Source organism: Protobothrops mucrosquamatus, unplaced genomic scaffold, assembly GCF_001527695.2.
Source record: "Protobothrops mucrosquamatus isolate PMUCROS unplaced genomic scaffold, P.Mucros_1.0 scaffold285, whole genome shotgun sequence".
Taxonomy (NCBI): Eukaryota; Metazoa; Chordata; class Lepidosauria; order Squamata; family Viperidae; genus Protobothrops; species Protobothrops mucrosquamatus.
This window is the reverse complement of record NW_015386629.1, coordinates 804,356-824,071: the sequence shown is the minus strand read 5'-3', so window position 1 is coordinate 824,071 and position 19,716 is coordinate 804,356. Positions and strand designations below refer to the sequence as shown.

The 19,716-nt window shown below is 36.5% G+C and overlaps 1 protein-coding gene across 1 annotated transcript in view; it reads right to left on the bottom strand.

Moving 5' to 3' along the window:
* Window positions 1-13,699: 13,699 nt before the first annotated feature.
* The window catches only part of HHAT (hedgehog acyltransferase), a gene marked incomplete at its 3' end in the record, with an annotated part of 58,519 nt that continues 52,502 nt past the window's right edge, over window positions 13,700-19,716 (bottom strand). Inside the window, exon 7 of the mRNA XM_015814788.1 lies at window positions 13,700-13,850. Within this exon, the coding sequence (XP_015670274.1) occupies window positions 13,700-13,850 (151 nt within the window). The remainder of the gene's footprint in view (window positions 13,851-19,716) is intronic.

Genomic DNA, 19,716 nt, shown 5'->3' with positions numbered 1-19,716 from the left:
TTCAGTCTTGCTGCAGCCTCTTGCATAACCCCATTCTTATAGCCACTGTGTCAGGACATCAGCATCATCACTCCGGCAGCCTGGGATGGACATGTAAAACTGGGTATTATCCAAATATGGGTGATACCTCGTATAAACTATGAAGAGACCTCATCCAATGACATCGTGTAGAGTAGATATTAAAAAGAAGGGAATAGAAAACTGAGCCCTACAGCATCATCCTAAACTTTTTAAAAGGTGGTAAGTCACTGCCTTTAAACTGTAGACCTCTCAGTTTTATCAATATTGTGGCAAAAATATATGCTAGATTCCTGATAGCTAAACTGAAGACTTAGGAAATAAAAGTGATAGGTTTCTTGGAAGAACATGCTGAGTTTAGGAAAAGTTATTCCATGATTGATAATGGATTTGTTTTAGATCAATCAGTATATAAATATACAAACTATGAAATATGTAAACTATGAAAAAGGCAAAGTGTATGCTATAGTCACTGACCTGAAGGCAGCCTTTTAGTTCTATTAATAAAGATTTGCTATGGAAAAAATTAGATAATATGAATTTGGAATGAAATCAGATCTGAGCATTAAATACAAATACTTCATTATATAAAATATTATCATGTGCGGAAATGGACAGACTTACAATGGTATTGAAAGACAAATGTAGATCAGTTTATTTCGAAACCTGGGATAAATTTTACTGCTGGAGAGATTCAAGGAGGACGGTTGGGGTTATAGGCTAGCGTTAAGATAGAAATATATGTAATTTTAGGTTAGCAAATAGAGAAATAGATTAAGTATTGTATATAAAATTTAGATGTATATTTAGAGATGAAGAATCAATTGTAAAATGTGGAATAATTTGATAAGAATGTATATACTGGAATGTCACGTTATATCCAATGTTTCTTTTAACTGTATTATAAATAAAATTTTGTAAAAAAAAAAAGTTAAACTGATTTTAGCTTAATTTTATCTGAACCCATAAGTATATCCTAAGGAGTCACACAAGGGTATAGAGTATAGACGGTCCTATTTTGTTCAAATTTTGCCTTAATGATAGAAGCAGTTCCCTAAGCACCATTCCCAGTCCCAGACAGCCTGCACTTTTAATGTATGCAGATAACAAGATTCTTCATTCCAACCCAGCTAAGATTGAAAAGGCTATTAGATAGTTTGGATAATTACTGTGCAACCAACCATTTTTTAAAAATCATTGGTTTTGGAAAGGCACTGAGGATGAGAGGCGGCATATTGGCAGAAATGCCATTGAACAAGTTAAGGAATATGGATATTTAGGAACGATATTTCCTGTCTAAGGCTTGTGGTAATAATGTATCAAAGCAGTCCGACTAAAGGCTGAAGAGATGCTCAATGGATTAATGAAAAGCTAAATTACCTCTGTTATCAAGCTAACAGATTATAAATATTGATCCCAATTATTGTATGAATTGCAAATGTAGCAACCTCAACAGTGCTCAGAAATGGACTGTAAGATTAATTCTGGAAACACCCAAGTATACACTTGCTTGTTTCTCAGGATTAGAAAATGACACCTATTTATCAGTCCATCTTTTTACCAACTAGTTTCCAACTACTGGCTGAAACGGGATGCCTGAATGTCACCTTCCTACCAGGAAGCTACAAGATCAATTAATTCTGAGTTTGTGTAAAGGCCACACCAAGTAAGCAATGCTGTTGCTGCAAAAAACTGCTCTGATATTTTACATGTTTGGATAGGATAAATGCCAAATGCGAAATCAAGACTCAGATCCAGAATATTTTAATGCAACATTACTTTGCCCCATACCACAAAAATACATTATGATTAAAGCTTCTTAATTTAGAATAGGTCCATAACTCTAAGAAGTGGACAAATTCAGTATGAGGAGAGAACTAATGCTGGCAAGATTACACTTAATGTCTTTAGTTTTGGAAGAGAGGACAGTAGGAATTCCACATGAGCAAAAAGCCTTGTTCTTGTGGATCAATCAGCAGAGATTTCCCAAAATCATCTGGGAGGGATGTTGCAGACTTCAACAACATAGGCATGTTGTTCTATGGAGCCCCAGCTTCATATTTTTTTTAATACAGATCTGAAGGTTGTTAGGGGTCTGCACCTTCCTCACAGGTTATCTATACAGTGGGGAAGGACAGTTAAAACTAGTTCATCTTAACTTTCTATTCTGAAGACAGAGCAAAATATTTCACAGCTACTGTAACAGGCACAGGTTTAACCATTACTCTCCGTTACATATCTTAGTTGATTGTTTCTTAGAGGTTTATGGCAGTTCAATATTAATGCACAAACCTGTATAGTTTCCTACATAACTAGGCTATATTTATTACATTTTAATGATTTTGGAAATGTGGAATCTGGGGATTTATACACAGTCAGACTAAACAATATCTTAGTGTTGTAATTGAATTTTGCATCTGTGATAGCCTATTGATCCCTTTATTCTTTTATTCTGTTTTGTATGACTTATGGTCAAATCAATGTGTGCAACTTTTTAGAAACACCTCTTTGTTTCCAGACATTTGAATAACATGTTAATCAGTACTGGTCCTTAAATCTAAGCCTGAGATTCATTACCAAGTCTGCATTCCCAACATATTAATAGGATTATACCAAGCTCATGTAGGCATAAACAAGATCATGTTATAATAAAAGCAACCACAATATCATTATAGGAATAATCACTGGGAAATCAGTGTAGAGCCTCCTCTTGAGCCAAACTTAATTCCTAATGATTTCACAAACAGATCCATGTGGTTTTCTTGTCAAAAAAACAAAAACAAAATTATTTTGCCATAGCAATCTTTTTTTTTTTTGTTGTTTCAATTATTTATCCATTGTACAGAAGTATTAGCCAGGCTCAAACCTGCTTAGCTGACCTTGGCTAATCTCAGAAAGCTGAGTGCTGCCATGTAGTTGGACACTGTAAATTAACACAACAAAGACAAGTTCTTTTTCACATTGTTATGAACCGGGAAGTCAGAGTAGAAGAGAGCAAATGGATCCCAAAGTTAGCCAAGCTCTTCAACATTTCACTATAGTACATACAGATCTGAAAGACACACAATTCTCATCTCCCGTCCCACAACTCTCACTGCCACCTTGAGATTTGGAAGAGGATTTTCCATAGGAAATGGGATGAGAAAAAATGCTGCTGTACAGGTAATCACTGCACTCCAATGTGATGTATTCCCCATTTAACTTCTTTTTTGAGTGACTGATGGGTGATTGCTCTTAGTAGTTAGACATGTCTTGAGTTCTTTTCTTCCAGCTGAATGTGTACCATGTGCTTTTATGCTGAAATGACATAACTGGTATGGTGCCTTCCTTTAATAGCTCTCTAGAATATGGTTGAAGGTAACACATTTACTGTTCTGCACATTTACGAGCTCATTCAGTTGATAAGAGGCAGTTTTGGGAATGCAGAAATAGAAATACTGGTCCTGTCTACAGGTTATTAAAACTATAACCTCTTCTAGGACTGCAGAGTGTTGGTGGAGAGGTATCTGCTGCATCCACACAGATGGAAACAGCTTTATTGAATTAGAAAACTGTTGTGTTCATGTTCCTACACACTTTGAAGCCCTTCTTCTCAACTAAATCCAAAGAACCGCACAGTCTGACTTTGACACATCCAATATATACTTTACTGTTTCTGCTTTCCAACATAGATGGCAATATTCCTACAGAAGACAGGGAAGAAATAATCTCTATCTCTCTCTCTCTCTCTCTCTCTCTCTCAACCCCATGGGTAACTGTGATTCATTATTTTCACTGTAAAAGCATGAAAGAGTCATAACTCAAGAGATGCGGAGGGCAAGCTCAGTAAGATTTTTAGATAATTGAAATTGACCCATAATTCACTAGTAGCCCTGGGGAAATTCCACTCCTGCCTAACTTTCATAATGCAGAAACACAGACACAGGTTCCATATGCGCCGATAATATTTAATTATTCTTTTCAGATACGCCATACTATAGTAAATGAGCAAATGAGAAAAATAAATACATGTGAGTTAGCTGCCACAAAATGAATACTGAAGACATTGTTTTTCATAGAGAAGCAAGGACTGTTGTTATTTAGTGGCAGGAACTGTCCCAGGAAAGGAACTGGGGAGAAAAGGTTAGAAGGCTAGAGACTATCAACGATGTTGACAATAAACTTTCCCCAATTTGCTTACTTGATACTATGAAGAACATTATCCTCTCTTTTCCCTTGTGAAAATGCCTGGGTTTTTTTTTACCTCACAGAGATGCGTAAATGTTTTGACCTGAAATGACCATTTCAAGTGTTCTAAGTAACACCCCATTGTTCTAATAGAATAGGGATTGCCTTTCGTTCTGTGGTTTGTGATTGAACTGATTGTTTGCTCTTTTTTTAAAAAAAAATGTAGTTATTCCAGTCAGGACAGTAACAGAGACCAGTCACATCTCAGCTGCTGCTATTTAGGACTGGAGGGGGCAATGTAGGAGTGAGTGGAGTTTTGAAAACCAAACAGCTATTAATGACATGGCCAAACAGAAGAAGTGTCTCCAAGTCTACCCATCAGGTATTGACTGTTTCTTTAAAAAAGGATTCTTAAAGGTAGAATTCCTGTGGTTCATGGAATCACAATTATTAATGAAGATTTGCGTATGTGCTGGGCTGAGCTGAGCTTTATTTTACAGGCAAGTATTACAAAGCTGGCTGGGTATGTGCTCTGCTATGAATCAAAAAATGCTCCTGCTACAGGTAGTCCTCAACTTATGATGACAATTGAGCCCAAAATTTCCATTGTTAAGCAAGACAGTTGTTAATTGAATTTTGCCCCATTTTATTATCTTCTTGTCACAATTGTTAAGTTAGTACCAGGGCCATTAAGTGAATCTGACTTTCCCATTGAATTTGCTTGTTGGAAGCTCCCTAGGACACAGCAACCATCATAAATACATACCAGTTGCCAAGCATCCAAATTTTGATCACATGACTATGGGGATACTACAACAGTCATAAGATTGAAAAACAGTCATAAGTCATTTTTTTCAGTGCCACTGTAATTTCATATAATTATTAAATGAATGGTTGTAAGTCAAGGCCTACTTGCATTATAAAGATTGTAGAAATGCAAATAAGTTGGTTTGATAATAGTTTTGGTGGGTATTACAGACTCTGAATCCTTGTTTAATGACTACCTGGGTTAACACCCATTCACAAATATGACAATAAACAATAACAAAACATTCAATTTCTGACCAATCTGGGCATTTACATCCAAATTTTGGGATCCTGACAGTAACGTATACCAGAGCAAGAGTTAATGCTGGCTTAGCTGTATGAGAAAACTTTATCTGCCTGGCAACATCCAATTTTGCAGTCTCTTTCCCTGTCTCAGTCATGGGTTGGGAAGCACAGATTCTGCCTGGACTTACTGCACAACCACAAAAGGGCTAGAGACTTTCTTAGAAACTTCTTCCTTAGAACCTTATCTAATTGTACCCAAGGAAAAGCTGCAATACTAGGGAGATTCCTGTATTATAGGCAAAACATACTGTGGCCCTGGTTGTTTGCACCTGGCACTTAGCAACCATTATACAGAAAGTTATCAACTTATGGCCACAATTGAGCCCCAAATTTTGCCCAGTTGTGCTAAGTTGTTGTTGTTGAGTGAGTTGTTAAGTGAGTTGCACCCTGTTTTGTGACTTTTTCAGCCACTGTTGTTAAGTGAATCATTGCTATTATTAAGTGAATCATGCAGTTGTTAAATGAATCTGATGTGTCTCCCCCCCCTTGACTTTGCTTGTCAGAAGCCAGCTGGGAAGGTTACAAATGGTGATCACCTGAGCCTGTGATAAATACATGCCAGTTGACAAATTTTGATCATATGGCCATGGAGAAGCTGCAACGGTAATAAATGTGAAAAACAGTCATAAGTCATAAGCCAATGTAACTTTGAACCATCATTAAATGAATGGCTATAAGTTGAGGACTACCTTGAATTGGAACAGAACTTGGTCATTAAAAAAAAAGAAGAGACGTATTCTTCTGTTCTTTTTGTGTTCAGCTTATAGAGGGCATTTAAAATGCTCAAGCTGAAAACTTTATTGCTTTAGGATTGTTGGTGAACTTTGCTTTTGCTTTCCTATGTTGTTCGAGATTTTGTTCTGTTTAATGTTGTGACTTGAGCTCAGAGTATTAGTTTGTGTGTAACTGGGAAAATACAGTAACATCGAGTTGTTTGCATCACTCCATCCTTGACAAAGGAATTCAGTAGACATCAAGGAGACCATTCCAAGTAGTAACTGGAAACGATTGCATCAATTTTAACAGGGTATTTTTGAGGATTTAGGGTGGGAGCTATAGACAGTAAAATGCATTTCCACAATTTTCCAATAGTATTATTTGTACTGGCTGTCTTGGCTTCTTCTGATCTTTCCAGGAGCTTAGCCATGTACTATTATAGTTTAAGGCACAGGTGTCAAACTCACCGCATCATGTGACGTATTGCGACACATCACGACTTTTTTCGCATTGCCGAACCTGGGGTGGGCGCAGCCTCCACATGATGCAACTGGTCCAGTTTGACACCCCTGGTTTAAGGTATCCAACAACTAATAAAATAAGTTTGGGGTAGTGGTTAAGTGGTAAGAGAAAGCTGAGTTTTAGTCCTTAGAGATAAAACCAGTTGGGTGACTTGGGGCCAGACTCTCTGTCTCAGCTCTAGGAGGAAAATGCTAACAAACCACTTCCAAAAATGTTGCCAAGAAAACTGTAGTCACTAGCAGTCAGATGACAACAATCCAAACTAGGTGTTAGTGAAAAGAAGGCAGATAAATGGCTTGCTTTTTTTTCTCTGTTTGCTGAGAATATCTCAGGGAAATCTGTTTAATTAACTGAAAATTAATATGCTCTGCTGAGAATGACAGTGTAGGTTTCAATCTCTTTCATTACTATCCTGTTGGAAATTTTAGAAAATGTTTCAAAATAATCTTCTTGGCTGTATTTTGTTGAGGTGTTCTTTACCCAACAACACCTAAAGTTGACTGACTAGTAGTAGTCACCACAGAATACCACACTTCTGCCTGTGGTAATGGAACAATAAACAAGGTAGCAAAAGATTCATAATAATTTTCCCATTGCTTTCTATGACAAGAAGACTCAAGAAATATGTTTTCTCAAGCTCTTTTGTTTTTTATTCTGTTGGAATATAGCCACTTAGAATATCTCAAATGAAGCTGTTTTCCATGTCATGAATATCCCTACTACCTTATCCTCAATATTCTCTGGAATTTTAGTAGTAGTGACTTCAAATTGCTCTTAGGTAATAAGAGATGCTATTTTATTTACAGTATTCTTAACTGCATATCCTGATTTAGAATAAACCCACAGGAACAGTTTTCCCAAGTTATCTTTCTCTGAATTTTGCAGTAAAGTTGGGAAGATAAGTAAATCAGTATAACACTCATCAATCCCAATCTGAAGACACTACTGGGCAGAGAGTACAACTTCTTTGTTGCTCTTATTATTATCAGATAATAAGAATATCCAAGTTTGTGGGCAGAGATAAAGTTCTAATATTCTTTTGACTTTTTTAATCTAAAGAAATATTTCTTAACTGATTGTTTAAAACTTTGTTAAAATTACTTTCTGTCTCTAGTTGAAAGTTGCTTTTAGATGAGAGAGATGATGATCATGATGATGAAGATGATAGACAGACAGACAGACAGATGGTAGGTAGATTGATTTCTGTGTAGCTAAATGTTTCATACTTTTGCTTCTCACATTTTGAAATCATCTTTCATGCTCTGCCAGCCAAACCAGTTATAGATCAATTTATAGTTCTGCTTTTCAATTTATAATATCAGAAGAATGAATACATTAATAGCTGGCAGGGAAAGCACACAGAAATATTTTATAAAAGTAGTGATGGAGCTCAAATATTACTAACCCTACAGGCATGCAAATAAATAATTAAATAAATCATCCACTATCGGCTCAAAGTTTCTTTTGATGTGCATCCTTCCAAATAAATTTATGTCTGCAGGGTGGCAATTTCCAGTTGGGATTGTACAAAGGGAAGAAAAACTCTCATGCTCATGAGAACCGAGTGTAAGACTTAATCTATTCATGGACTGAGTTCAGTTAGTTATTGGGCAATCAAAGGAAAGATTGGTAGAAATTACTTTCTGCTGAAATAATTACACAAATATAATTGAGAATGACATAAAGAAGAATTTAATTCAAATGGGAACATTGTTGGGAACTCTAATTATACTGTCTTCCAGAATGTATTATTTCATGTGTTTCTTTAAAAAGGGGAGGGGGAGGAAAAATGAAAGGATAAAAACAATTTTCCCCTTTATTAGTTTTCCCATAATAATCTTAAAGGGAAATAGAAACAATATCATGTTGTTTTGGCTCATTATTGTTTAACCTTCTGGAGCTGCTAAATTTCACCATCATTGATAGTTCTGAGTGACTCCTGCAAAAACTACCAACATTCTGCAACAAGGCATTTTCCCCATCAAAATCTCCCCCTTTTTACAGATTGATAGGGAGAAAAAAATGGTATGGGATGACAGAAGATATCCTTAATCTTCTGAAAGTTGCAGAAATTGAGACGTTGAACCCAGAAAAAAAAATCAATATCACCTTTACTATGGTTACAAAAGGAATCAGAGAAGGATGATCTAAACTCAGAATGGAAATGGCTCCTTTCCACGCCCGTTACCATGCCACAGTGGAATTAAAAACAGCTTGTCCCCAGGCTTTACAGAAAAAGAAGTAAAGCAGCTTAAAACCCTGTAACGAAGCTCCAATACTCAGTCTAGCTAGCCTAATTCCAAGCATGAAACAGAAAACAATCTTTCCAATCCCAAAAAGGATCGTGTCATGGCTTTTAAAACCGTTTTTTGCTATCTTTACCTCTCGCTCTCAAAAGTCTAACAGTCAATGAATTCGCCACTGATTAAAATCGGCAAAGCTGTAAATTTGCTTTCCTCAATCTGACATCTTCAGATGTGCTGAAATAAAGTTTCCTAAATTCCCAAGCAACTTGATGTCAAGTTGGGTGAAATGGCTGCATGTTATTAGAAATATTTTTTCAGTAATGACACATAGTCGTGCCCCCATCCCCAATCACATTTTATTATGGTTGCAACCCAATTGTTTTTATTTATTTATATTCTGCTTTTATTTTATATAAATAACTCAAGGCAGTGAACTTACATTAATTATTATCTGAAACAGCATCGTTTTGAATGACTCAATAATATCTTTCCACTCGCAATAGATGAACTATTTCATATTTTCATGGAATCTTCTTGTAATTTATTTTAAATCCATAAACATGTTCATTACTTTTTATGAACAGCATCTAATATCCCAAAGCTCCTATGTAAGAGAGAATAAACACAGCATTCAATTTTTCCTTCCTTCCTGTCTCTGTTCATATTAGGTACCACAGCAAGTGATAATCAAGGCTGAATATGGTGTGGTCGCAGGCTATCCAAAATGCAAAAAGTTGAACAGATACTAGAGATATGGTGTTTTCTTTCATTACGATATGTTATGTATATGTCCAGTTATTAAGTTCTGCATGAGAAGCTCTTTTAAAGATGCTTCTGCTGTCAACATGTCATTTCCCCTGAATGTGTACCTTGTTATTGAGATCAGTTGTAAATCACTCTGGGTCTTTGGTAGCTGTTAAATGATTATTTTATGTCCATTATATACTTGTAATTTTAATTTGTGTTATTAACTTCTTCGAGTCAATTTTTTACTCATGGTGATCACCTAGACCAGGGCTTTTCAACCAGTGGTACGGGTACCACCTGTGGTACATTGGCACCTGGCAGGTGGTACGCGACCATCCTAGAAAAGTGGTACTGGGGGAGGGGAATGAGTTGAACCGGTGGCAGCACCGCACAAGCCTGAGCGAGAGATGGCTGGAGCTGCAGGGCTGTCAGGGCTCAGTGGAAGCGCCAGGATCAGCGCCAGGCTCCAGCTGGAGCTCGGTGCTGATCCTGGTGCTTCTGCTGAGCCCTGAAGAAGCGCCGATCAGCTGGAATGTTGCAGCATCTCCAGGGTCTTGTGATTTACATTCAGATGCTTGGCAACTGATTCATATTTATAACGGTTACAGTGTCCCAGGGTCATGTGAAGTGACCAAAACCTGCTGCAACCACCCAGCAGACGGGGGGAATAAAACCAAACACCCGCCACCCACCCCCGCTGCCAATCCTCAACAGAAATGCTCACAACAATGAAAACCTCAGACAGGAGGAAGAGCGCCACCGGGCAGGTGTCTTGCTCAGCTGTGGCTTGGGGGGCACTTTTTTCAGTGCCATTGTAACTTCGAACAGTCACTAAGCGAACTGTTGTAAGTTGAGGGCTACCTGTACTTCATCACTTTTTTCCTTTTTTTTTTTTTTTGGTCATCAAGTTTTTGACACCTTGCTAGGCAACTGCTGGTACTCGGATATTGCCCTATCCTAAAAGTGGTACAATGGGTGAAAAGGTTGAAAAGCCCTGACCTAGACTGTTCCTCACAGTTTTCTTGGCAAGATTTCGAAAGTGGTTTGCCATTGCCTGATTCTTAGGGCTCAGAGAGAGTGTGTCTGGTCTGAGGCAGTATATTTATTTTTGAGGATAAGGATACTCTTCCCAGGTTTGATAATTTATATTTACATTTGAAAGCATTAATCATCTTATTAGCAGGGTTGTGCAGTATTCAAAACTAATTTAAAAACATGTTTTTAGAGTGAACAGGAATCTAAATGTACCACTTCTCTGCAACTCTTAAAACATCTGTTCTTTCCATTGCACATCCCTGTCAGGTAGCATCTCTTTCTAAATCAGAACTAGATGCAGTCCCACTGAAAAGTGGTTATTTGTTACTAGATTTTAATATTGCTGATTAATTATTGAAAAGCTTGTTTGAATTGTAGTGCACTTTGAATGCATGCAGTTTCTTCTTGCCTAGGATGCAGAGGCCAAGTGCTCAAATACAATTTGAAAAACTGGCTTATTTGGGCAGCAATCCTGTGATTCATGGAGACCCAGGATTAGAGGGAAGATTCCATCCTCAAATAGGAAAATCCAGTGTCAGTTGGACATTGGATGGTGATAACTGAAAGGGGAAATGAAAACTGTTCTACATCACACTCCCAACCCAGACAGCCATCTGCACCAGCCTGAGAGCTAGTCCAAATAAATTATTTCCCATTGTTCAAAATAGAAAGAAAATAAATAAGAAAAAGAGCTCAAAGAGATGTCAAGTCTCTTTATTCTCATTCTCACCTTCCCAGTTTAGCATTTTTGTGTTCAATCTAGTAGCATTTTGGTCTGGTGATTAAGGCACCAGGCTAGAAAATGGGAGACTATGAGTTCAAGTCCTGCCTTAGCCATGAAAACTAGCTGGGTGACTTTGGGCCAATCACTCTCTCTTAGCCCAATTCACCTCACAGGACTGTTGTTCTGGAGAAAAAGAGGAGGAGGAGTAGGAGTAGGAGGAGGAGGAGGAGGAGGAGGAATAATAATAATAATAATAATAATAATAATAATAATAATAATAATAATAATAATAATAATAATAATAATAATAATAATAATAATAATAGAATTGAAAGGGACCTTGGAGGTCTTCTAGTCTAACCCCCTGCTCAGGCTGGAAACCCTATTTCATTTCAGACAAATGGTCGTCCAGTCTCTTCTTAAAAACTTCCAGTATTGGAGCATTCACCGCTTCTGGAGACAGGTTGTTCCACTGATTAATTGTTTTAACTGTCAGGAAGTTTCTCCTTAGTTCTAGGTTGCTTCTCTCCTTGATTAGTTTCCACCCGTTGCTTCTTGTCCTGCCTTCAGGCGCTTTGGAGAATAGCTTGACTCCCTCTTCTTTGTGGCAACCCCTGAAATATTGAAACACTGCTATCATGTCCCCCCTCGTCCTTCTCTTCATTAAACTAGACATACCTAATTCCAGCAATCGTTCCTTATATGTTTTAGCCTACAGTCCCCTAATCATCTTTGTTGCTCTTCTCTGTACTCTTTCTAGAGTCTTAACATCTTTTTTACATCGTGGTGACCAAAATTGGATGCAGTATTCCAAGTGTGGCCTTACCAAAGCATTGTAAAGTGCTATTAACACTTCACGTGATCTTGATTCTATCCCTCTATTAATGCAGCCTAGCACTGTGTTGGCTTTATTGTATGTGTTTACCACCGTGAGTTATTTGTAAAAATAATAAAGGTCGGTTATAAATAAATAAGCAAAATAAACTAGAAAAGTATGAAAGGCACAATGAAGAAAATAATAATAATAATAATAATAATAATAATAATAATAATAATAATAATAATAATAATAATAATAATAATAATAATAATAATAATAATAATAATAATAATAATAATAATAATAATAATAATAGTTACCAAGAATAAAATGTACAAATCTGATATTAGCTCAAATAGCAACACTCTCTTAAAATAAACATGAGCCACTAACATGATGATGACGTAAAAGCTAAACCACAATATACAATTTCTCCCTCCCCCCAAAGAATGATAAACTAAGGCTTTCAACTGTTTCCTGAAATTTAGAATAACTTCCCTATAATTTCCTTTCTATTAGCTTGAAACAAGTGTTTCTAGATCTGGTTTTTCCTTCAAATCTCAGGATAACAGAGTATTATGTAACTGAACTCATTCTTCCCTAAATAACAGGGATTCAACTATAAAATGGCATCAAACCATTATGGAGAACATTATATAAAATAAAGAAAGCAATAAACCGATGCCTTTGCTTTGCTTCCAGGTTTCCCAGAGATATCCAACTGATTAATATGAGAACAAATAGGTTTTAATTTTATGTATGAAAGCTATTTTTGTCATGTTAATTTAGGTTACCTTATGGACATCTTGCAATGAGCCCATTGACGTTGTACCAGCCAAAGCTCTAAAACAGTTTTAAAAAACAATTCCATCGTATGGCTGATTACAAGGAGGTTAGCAATCATACACATATGGTGGAAAGCTTGATGCCATCTGGAGGACAATGTAATTGACAAACAGTGTTGATGATATAAAACATTCCTGGGAATAGCTGCTAAATCCACACTATCAAGAACAGACTAAATATGTTCATTTCATAGGTTAGCCCCTTTCTCTAGACAGCAAAAGTAGATTATATATGTCATCCACAATAGCAAAAATAACCTTCTAAAAGAATGGAAACCCAAAAGTGCACTGAAATCAATCAAACTTTTACACCTTCAAAGTGACTCTAGTTACTTCATTACATGTAGAGACCATCACTTTTAACTTGACACAGAAGAAATTATCCTCAGTACTGTTCCTATGGGATTGCCTAATAAAATGTTATTTAACCGACTTTATGAATTTTTTAGACAAAGTGCTTTTTTCAAGGGGACAATAATGGAAAGTGAATCATATTTCAGAAACAACTGAATAGGGAAATACAGTAATTATCAGATCAGTGTCAGTTAGTCAAGAACATCCCAATGGCAGGTTTGACTTTTTCTATGCATTAGGTGATAGTGATTATTAAATAGAAAATTATTCTAAAAAGAGAAGGCAATTGTAATGACTACTGTATGCAATATGCAAAGACTACCGTAGCACCCAACTGTTATTTCATAAAAAAGGCTTGCATAATAAACATCAGCAATCAAATAAAGCTAACCTCCACATTCCAGAAAAACTGTACATGGTGCTTACACAACGAGGTAAATCGGGAGGCTTGAGTCCATCCATGCGAATAACAAGTGCTGGAACACCAAAAAGTACGAGGTATTTCACATAAAAAAATAGGACCTGGGCCAGTGCAAGGCCACCTGTAAGAATGCAAGAGAGAAATGTTCTACTTTAGTATATCATTGTAATATTTATACTTCTCTTTTTTTCTACATAAGATTGTTATTGTGCTTTTACAAATGCACTTCATTAAAGCATACAGTATGTATTTTTTTCCTGCCTGCCTCAGATATGCACAAACTGTACCTCAGAGTATAAGTACCAAGCTCAGAGAGCACCAAGGAGCTCACAGTTCAACCCTAAGCTACAAATATTCTCTTCTATCAGTACTGTATCTCTTGGACAGATGAGAGATGGACCAACTTGGAAGAGTTTGGCTAATTCATAGTGAAACTGATGTGCTTCACACATAGGATTTCCACAAAATGGAGATAAACGCAGGTCATTTTTACCATGCATCTTGGAAAATTACAGCCTGTTTCACAATACATTTGCCTTTTAACAATAAGGGAGTCAACTCACAGCAAACTACTAGCTTTAGGAAAAAAGGTGAGGGAACATGAATCACATTTCACAAGTCTGTCTATAAGACCCAGACTTCTCCGTCTACTGTGCTGTACTTTTCAACTGAAAAATTTGAATAGAATGGTTGCTCCAGCCCTCATTTGCCCAGTTACTGATCTTTTCAAAACTCTTTTTCTAGAACAGGGATGATATTTTATTTAAGGAACAATATATTATCTTAAAATCACCAATGGAAAAGTTGTAATAGGTTTTTTTAATCTATGCATTTTCTCACTCGTTATGCAGTTTAAAAACTGTAAGAATGCAGGAGTATCACACTTCCATAATGTAGCTAGGATTTCTAGATTGAAATGGGTATAATAAGTAAATGTTGATTTTCATCTCAGTGTAAATCAATACATAGATCTGAAAGATAAATATTTACCCTCCAAAAACTATAAATCTTCATGTGCCCTAAATATTAAGTCAATACTTCATATGTTCAGTGTTATTACAGATACTGCTTTCCTTCTGCACCTAAATTTCCTTTAGCCTTTAATATTGTGCTGCTTCAAAGACATATGACTCCGGGGGGGGGGAAATGGACAGGATAAATGCCACAACTTCTGAAAGTAAGAGTCTTTAAAATACTCAGCTATATTCCCTTTTCAGTGCATTCTCGTGGGACAGTAACCTGCAGTCTTAGAGATTGGTTTGCAACATCTATCAATGTTCATTACAGCAAAAGCTAAAAAATGGAATTGAACAACACAGACCTCTTCTATTTATATAAACCAGATAACTGTAACTCGCGTTTCTTCACATGTCAGCCATGTGCATATTCTACAAACTGCAATGACAGCATGAGTGTCGGCCATTTGCATCCTTCTACAGTACTTATAACATATTGTTGATATTGTTGAAATTATTTGATAAAGGTCATGAAAATAAAGCAGTTAGATTTGTATTGTATTTGTATTGTATTCTGTTCTAGCCCACTTACCTTAGCCAAAGGTAAGTTACACTGTTAACAGGGAATAGAAAGTACATAACCTCTTTAACACAGTGCTCAGCAATTTTAGGTAGTATCTTTCCCACCCTCTACCAGGCCCATTATTTTCCAAGGCTTCATTTTCTAAAAGCATACAGAATGCTTTCAGGCAATGGTAGCAAATACAACACTGATCTTAAGGCTGAATAATACATGAAACATGCACTGTTGTATGGATATGAAATATCTTATAGTATTTCTAATGATTAGATGGCTTTTCGAGATGCATAAACCAGACCTTTCCAAAAATAATTCTACATGGTGCTTCGAATGAATGAGAATTGCTTACATGTATTAAATGTGATAATTATGGCAATATGCCCTAATATCCTTATTTTTTTTTACAGATCACAATAAACTTGTAGTGTGTACTCAGGAAAGCCTCAGAAATCAGATAAACGGACAGATTCTCCCCTCCTGAAAGAAACACACAGTTGGAAGCTGCTGCCCAAAATTGCTTAAGGACCATGGTACTTAACTCTCTTATTGTCAAATGTCTTTTCAGTTCTGGAGTAGAAAAGATATATCACAGATGCTAGGGCTGGGCAGGTATTACTGCTTTGACCTTTAGTGGATAACGCTTTTTGGGTAGAACAAAATGTTCTTTGCTACTTTAGGAGGTTGCATGGATCATTATCCAAGCCATCTCTCTCTGCTGTTTCAAAGTTCAGAGGAAACCTAATTGTTCATCTCCATGATAAGATAACTCAAACTTGGGCCTTTCAAGAACTTCTGTTCAGAATGGAATTTAGTTAGAGAACCTTAACCTCTTAGTTATATGCTACAAAAGGGGATGTCATGTGTCTGATTAACGAAACACTTAAAAGGACTTTCAGGCATATTTTTCTTTCTCCTAAAAGCATTTATTAAGGTTACAGAGATGTCAGTACGGCATGGTGGAAATGCTTAGATCTGAGATTCTTTTCCGTTGCATTACATTCCAGGCATTTTTCCCTCCCCTATTTTGGGGTCACGGTTCACATCTTCCAATTAACTTGGAAGATGTGATTTACTTCCGGTTTCTTTTTCCCGGGCTTTCCTTATTCTCCTCCCCTTTCACTGTTGCCTGATTTAACTATAAAAATACCAGACAGTTCCGCATATTGTCAAAGCAAGAATATACAGTATTTGCAGCGTTGACAGGGAAGACAAAACCAACAATTGTAAGATGGCATATTTTCAAATACTATTTACTGACTCAGTAATCTTTAAAAAAAAATACTTTTACTTCATGTTAACATTTCCCAGTAGTAACATTTCACTAATTTGAATCAATTAATTTTCAACATTTTAGAAAAATCAAGGTTCCATTTCCATGTATTTTATTTCACAAACATTGTATCATTCACAGCTGTTGCATTTTTATGTCATACAGATAGTTGATTTCTTTTTTAAAATTTAGGGTTAGAGTTATTAACAGCCATTACCAAAAGTATTGATAATGTCTTATTTTTCGGAATTATATTCTTACCAGAAAATATTAATTGTTTTTGTTAGGTATGAAACATTCATTGGAATTTATTTATTTAATAGACGTATGGCCATTCATCTTATATACAATAAATCTTGGGCAGCTCACAATAGTAACCAGGGCTTTTTTTCAGCCGGAACGCGGCGGAACGGCGTTCCGGCACCTTTTTCCGGGCCGGCCGCACCGGAAATAGCCCCTCCCACACCGGAAATAGCCCCTCCCAAATTTTACTTGCATTCCTGTTCTCTAAAGGGGCGGTCCTAGGGTTTGATGAGGGTGTGGCCAGGTTTGAGTTCCGCCACCTTTTCTCCGAGAAAAAAAGCCCTGATAGTAACCAATAAAACACAAAAAGTAAACAATAATCCTATACTGCACAAAATGAAGTGATAATGATGTAAAGTCTCTCAGTAGATTTCCTATAAAGTTACTTAAGGGTAACCTAGGAATACATTTTTGCACACTCATTTCCATTCTCCTTCTAGTATTTCTTCTCAAAATGGAATTCACATACCACTTTCATAAACTCCGCATTTCCAATTTTTGAGTGTATTATCATCTTATAAATTTTTGAAGAATATACATTTGTACTTTCATAATATATAATAAGCACACATTCAGATTTTATAAGTGATCTATTGCCTTGATTAACCCCGCCCCTTTTAAAAAAAGTCTCAATTAATTCAGTTCTTAATACCTCTCAAAATTCAACTTTAATTAGAAAAGTAGAAGTTCTACAAAATTCTTTCATATAATATAATCCTTTCCAAACATCTTACTTTTTTTGTTTATGGTGAAAAAATAAAGGATATATTAGTACAGGACTAAAAGGAAACATAGTCAGCATTAACAGATTCTTATGTGACTCCATGTTTTAAACAGACATTGAGCAAGCTTATTAGTTAATTTACCAGTAATGTTAATATTTTCTAATTTTTCCCGGTATCTATTTTGGTTTTCATTATTGAAGGTATTATGTATTTAACCAAAAATGTGTGGAGATACTAGTAAAAAATAGTACTAAAGAAATAAATGATTTTCTGCCACCTTTTTTTCTTAACAGAATCAAATTTCTGTAATGATCAGCACAACAGCAATTACTTAGGAGAAATGTTTGACAAATCACTATCATTCTTCTTAACCAGAACTTCTGTAGTTACATACAAACCATCATCAGTTGTTGACATTGAATAGATGGATGGATGACTGTGGCTCAGAAAACATAAAAACTACTTTATTCAAACTAACAAATCTGTTTTATTTGTCATTGCTCTGTCCAGTGTTATGAAGAACACAATTGTTTTGAACTGGCTCTCTGCAAAGGGTCTTTGATCATTACAAAGGTCATCCTGAAATTTCACTGTTGAGACATATTGGCTCAAAAATTCCTTAGACAGGTCCCATACCTATGCTATTGCTTCAATGTGCATAAAATGTTGTGACGACTTTTGGCATGTTGAAAATGATTGAGAGTCTGAAAAGGCCCATCAGATATGCTTACGTTAGTTTATAGTGACTTAAACAATTCTGAAATGCAGTTCAAAAGTTCTAAACGTTTTGCAAGCAGCACAGTAAAAAAAATAGGAATGGGAGCTTTTGAGACTTTAGAACTCAAGATTGTGTTATTCCTCTTTCTCAGAAATGATCTCAGCACTTTGTGGATATCTTTTGAAGTGGACGAGACATGAAGGCTTCATAAAATGTATAATATACTAACCATCTTATTGTGCACAAAGCCTTTAGCATAATTTTGGATACAGATGTTTTATACTGAGAGAAAATGACATTGATTTCATATAGTATAATTTAATTCTAAATACATTCTACAATTCTAAAGATGTTTCTTATTTGTGGAATAAATAACATGGTAGTTTATATTCAAGAATAAATCATAGCTGTGAGATACAGCATGGACATATTTATATACAGTGGCTCTTAGTTGGAACTCCTTTACAGTATTCTACTCTAGTTCATTATTTTCAATGGTGCTTAAAATATTATGCATCAAACCAGCTGCTGATGGGTTTACTTCCAAAAAGCCCAAAGGATTTTTATATTTTTAAGCTCGGGCCTTCATTCACTGACTACCTGAATTGATTTTTATTGGGATGAAGCTATAGCCTTTTCTTGATATGCTCTTTATATCTGTTATGATTCCATCCTTAACATAATCAGAAAAAATGCTGAGTTCATACTGTGAGGATTTATTGGTCTTTCGCATTCAACAGCATGTACGTTCTTGTATTTTTACAAGAATGTTGCCAACAGAGAAAAAGGTTCTATGGAATCTATCTGAATACACCCCATGATCTCTGGGATCCCAAACAAAGAACCAAGATCAATGTGACTTTGACAATTCTTTTAAGCATCAGCTTCCATCTGCCTTAACTCTTTGGACACAATCTTGCATTGGTATATTTTGTGAGTGGTCCACTTGTGCAGTGCTGGAGATAGGCATGAAAAATTGCTGATAAAGGCTAGACAATGCAAAATAGAGCCCTTGATTGAGGAACCAGGTCTTGGTTAAGCAATCTTTGGCTAAGCCTGTTATAAAAAGGAATCTTTCTGCTCTGGTTGAAATCCAGCAAGAAAGACGTTGATCCCTTAATGGAAGATTTCCATTATTCCAGCAGAAACCTGAAGATCTTCTATACTTGCGCATGCCCGAAAGATGGCGGACGCCTGTCTCGTAGCTCCGCTGTAGTGGAGCTGAAGATGGGCAGAGGGGGGGCCTTGGAGACCCCCGAAGATTCAGAAGACCTATCTGTCCCCAGGTCGACCTCCCTGGTGAGTTTCCCGGGAGCGTGAGGGGTCAGCCGTCTGTCGCCTGCTTGTTCGGCTTGCTCGGCTTCCTCGGCTTGCTCGGCCTTCCCATCTCCGGCAGCCTCGGCCTTTCCATTCTCGGCGGCCTCGGCAGCCTCGG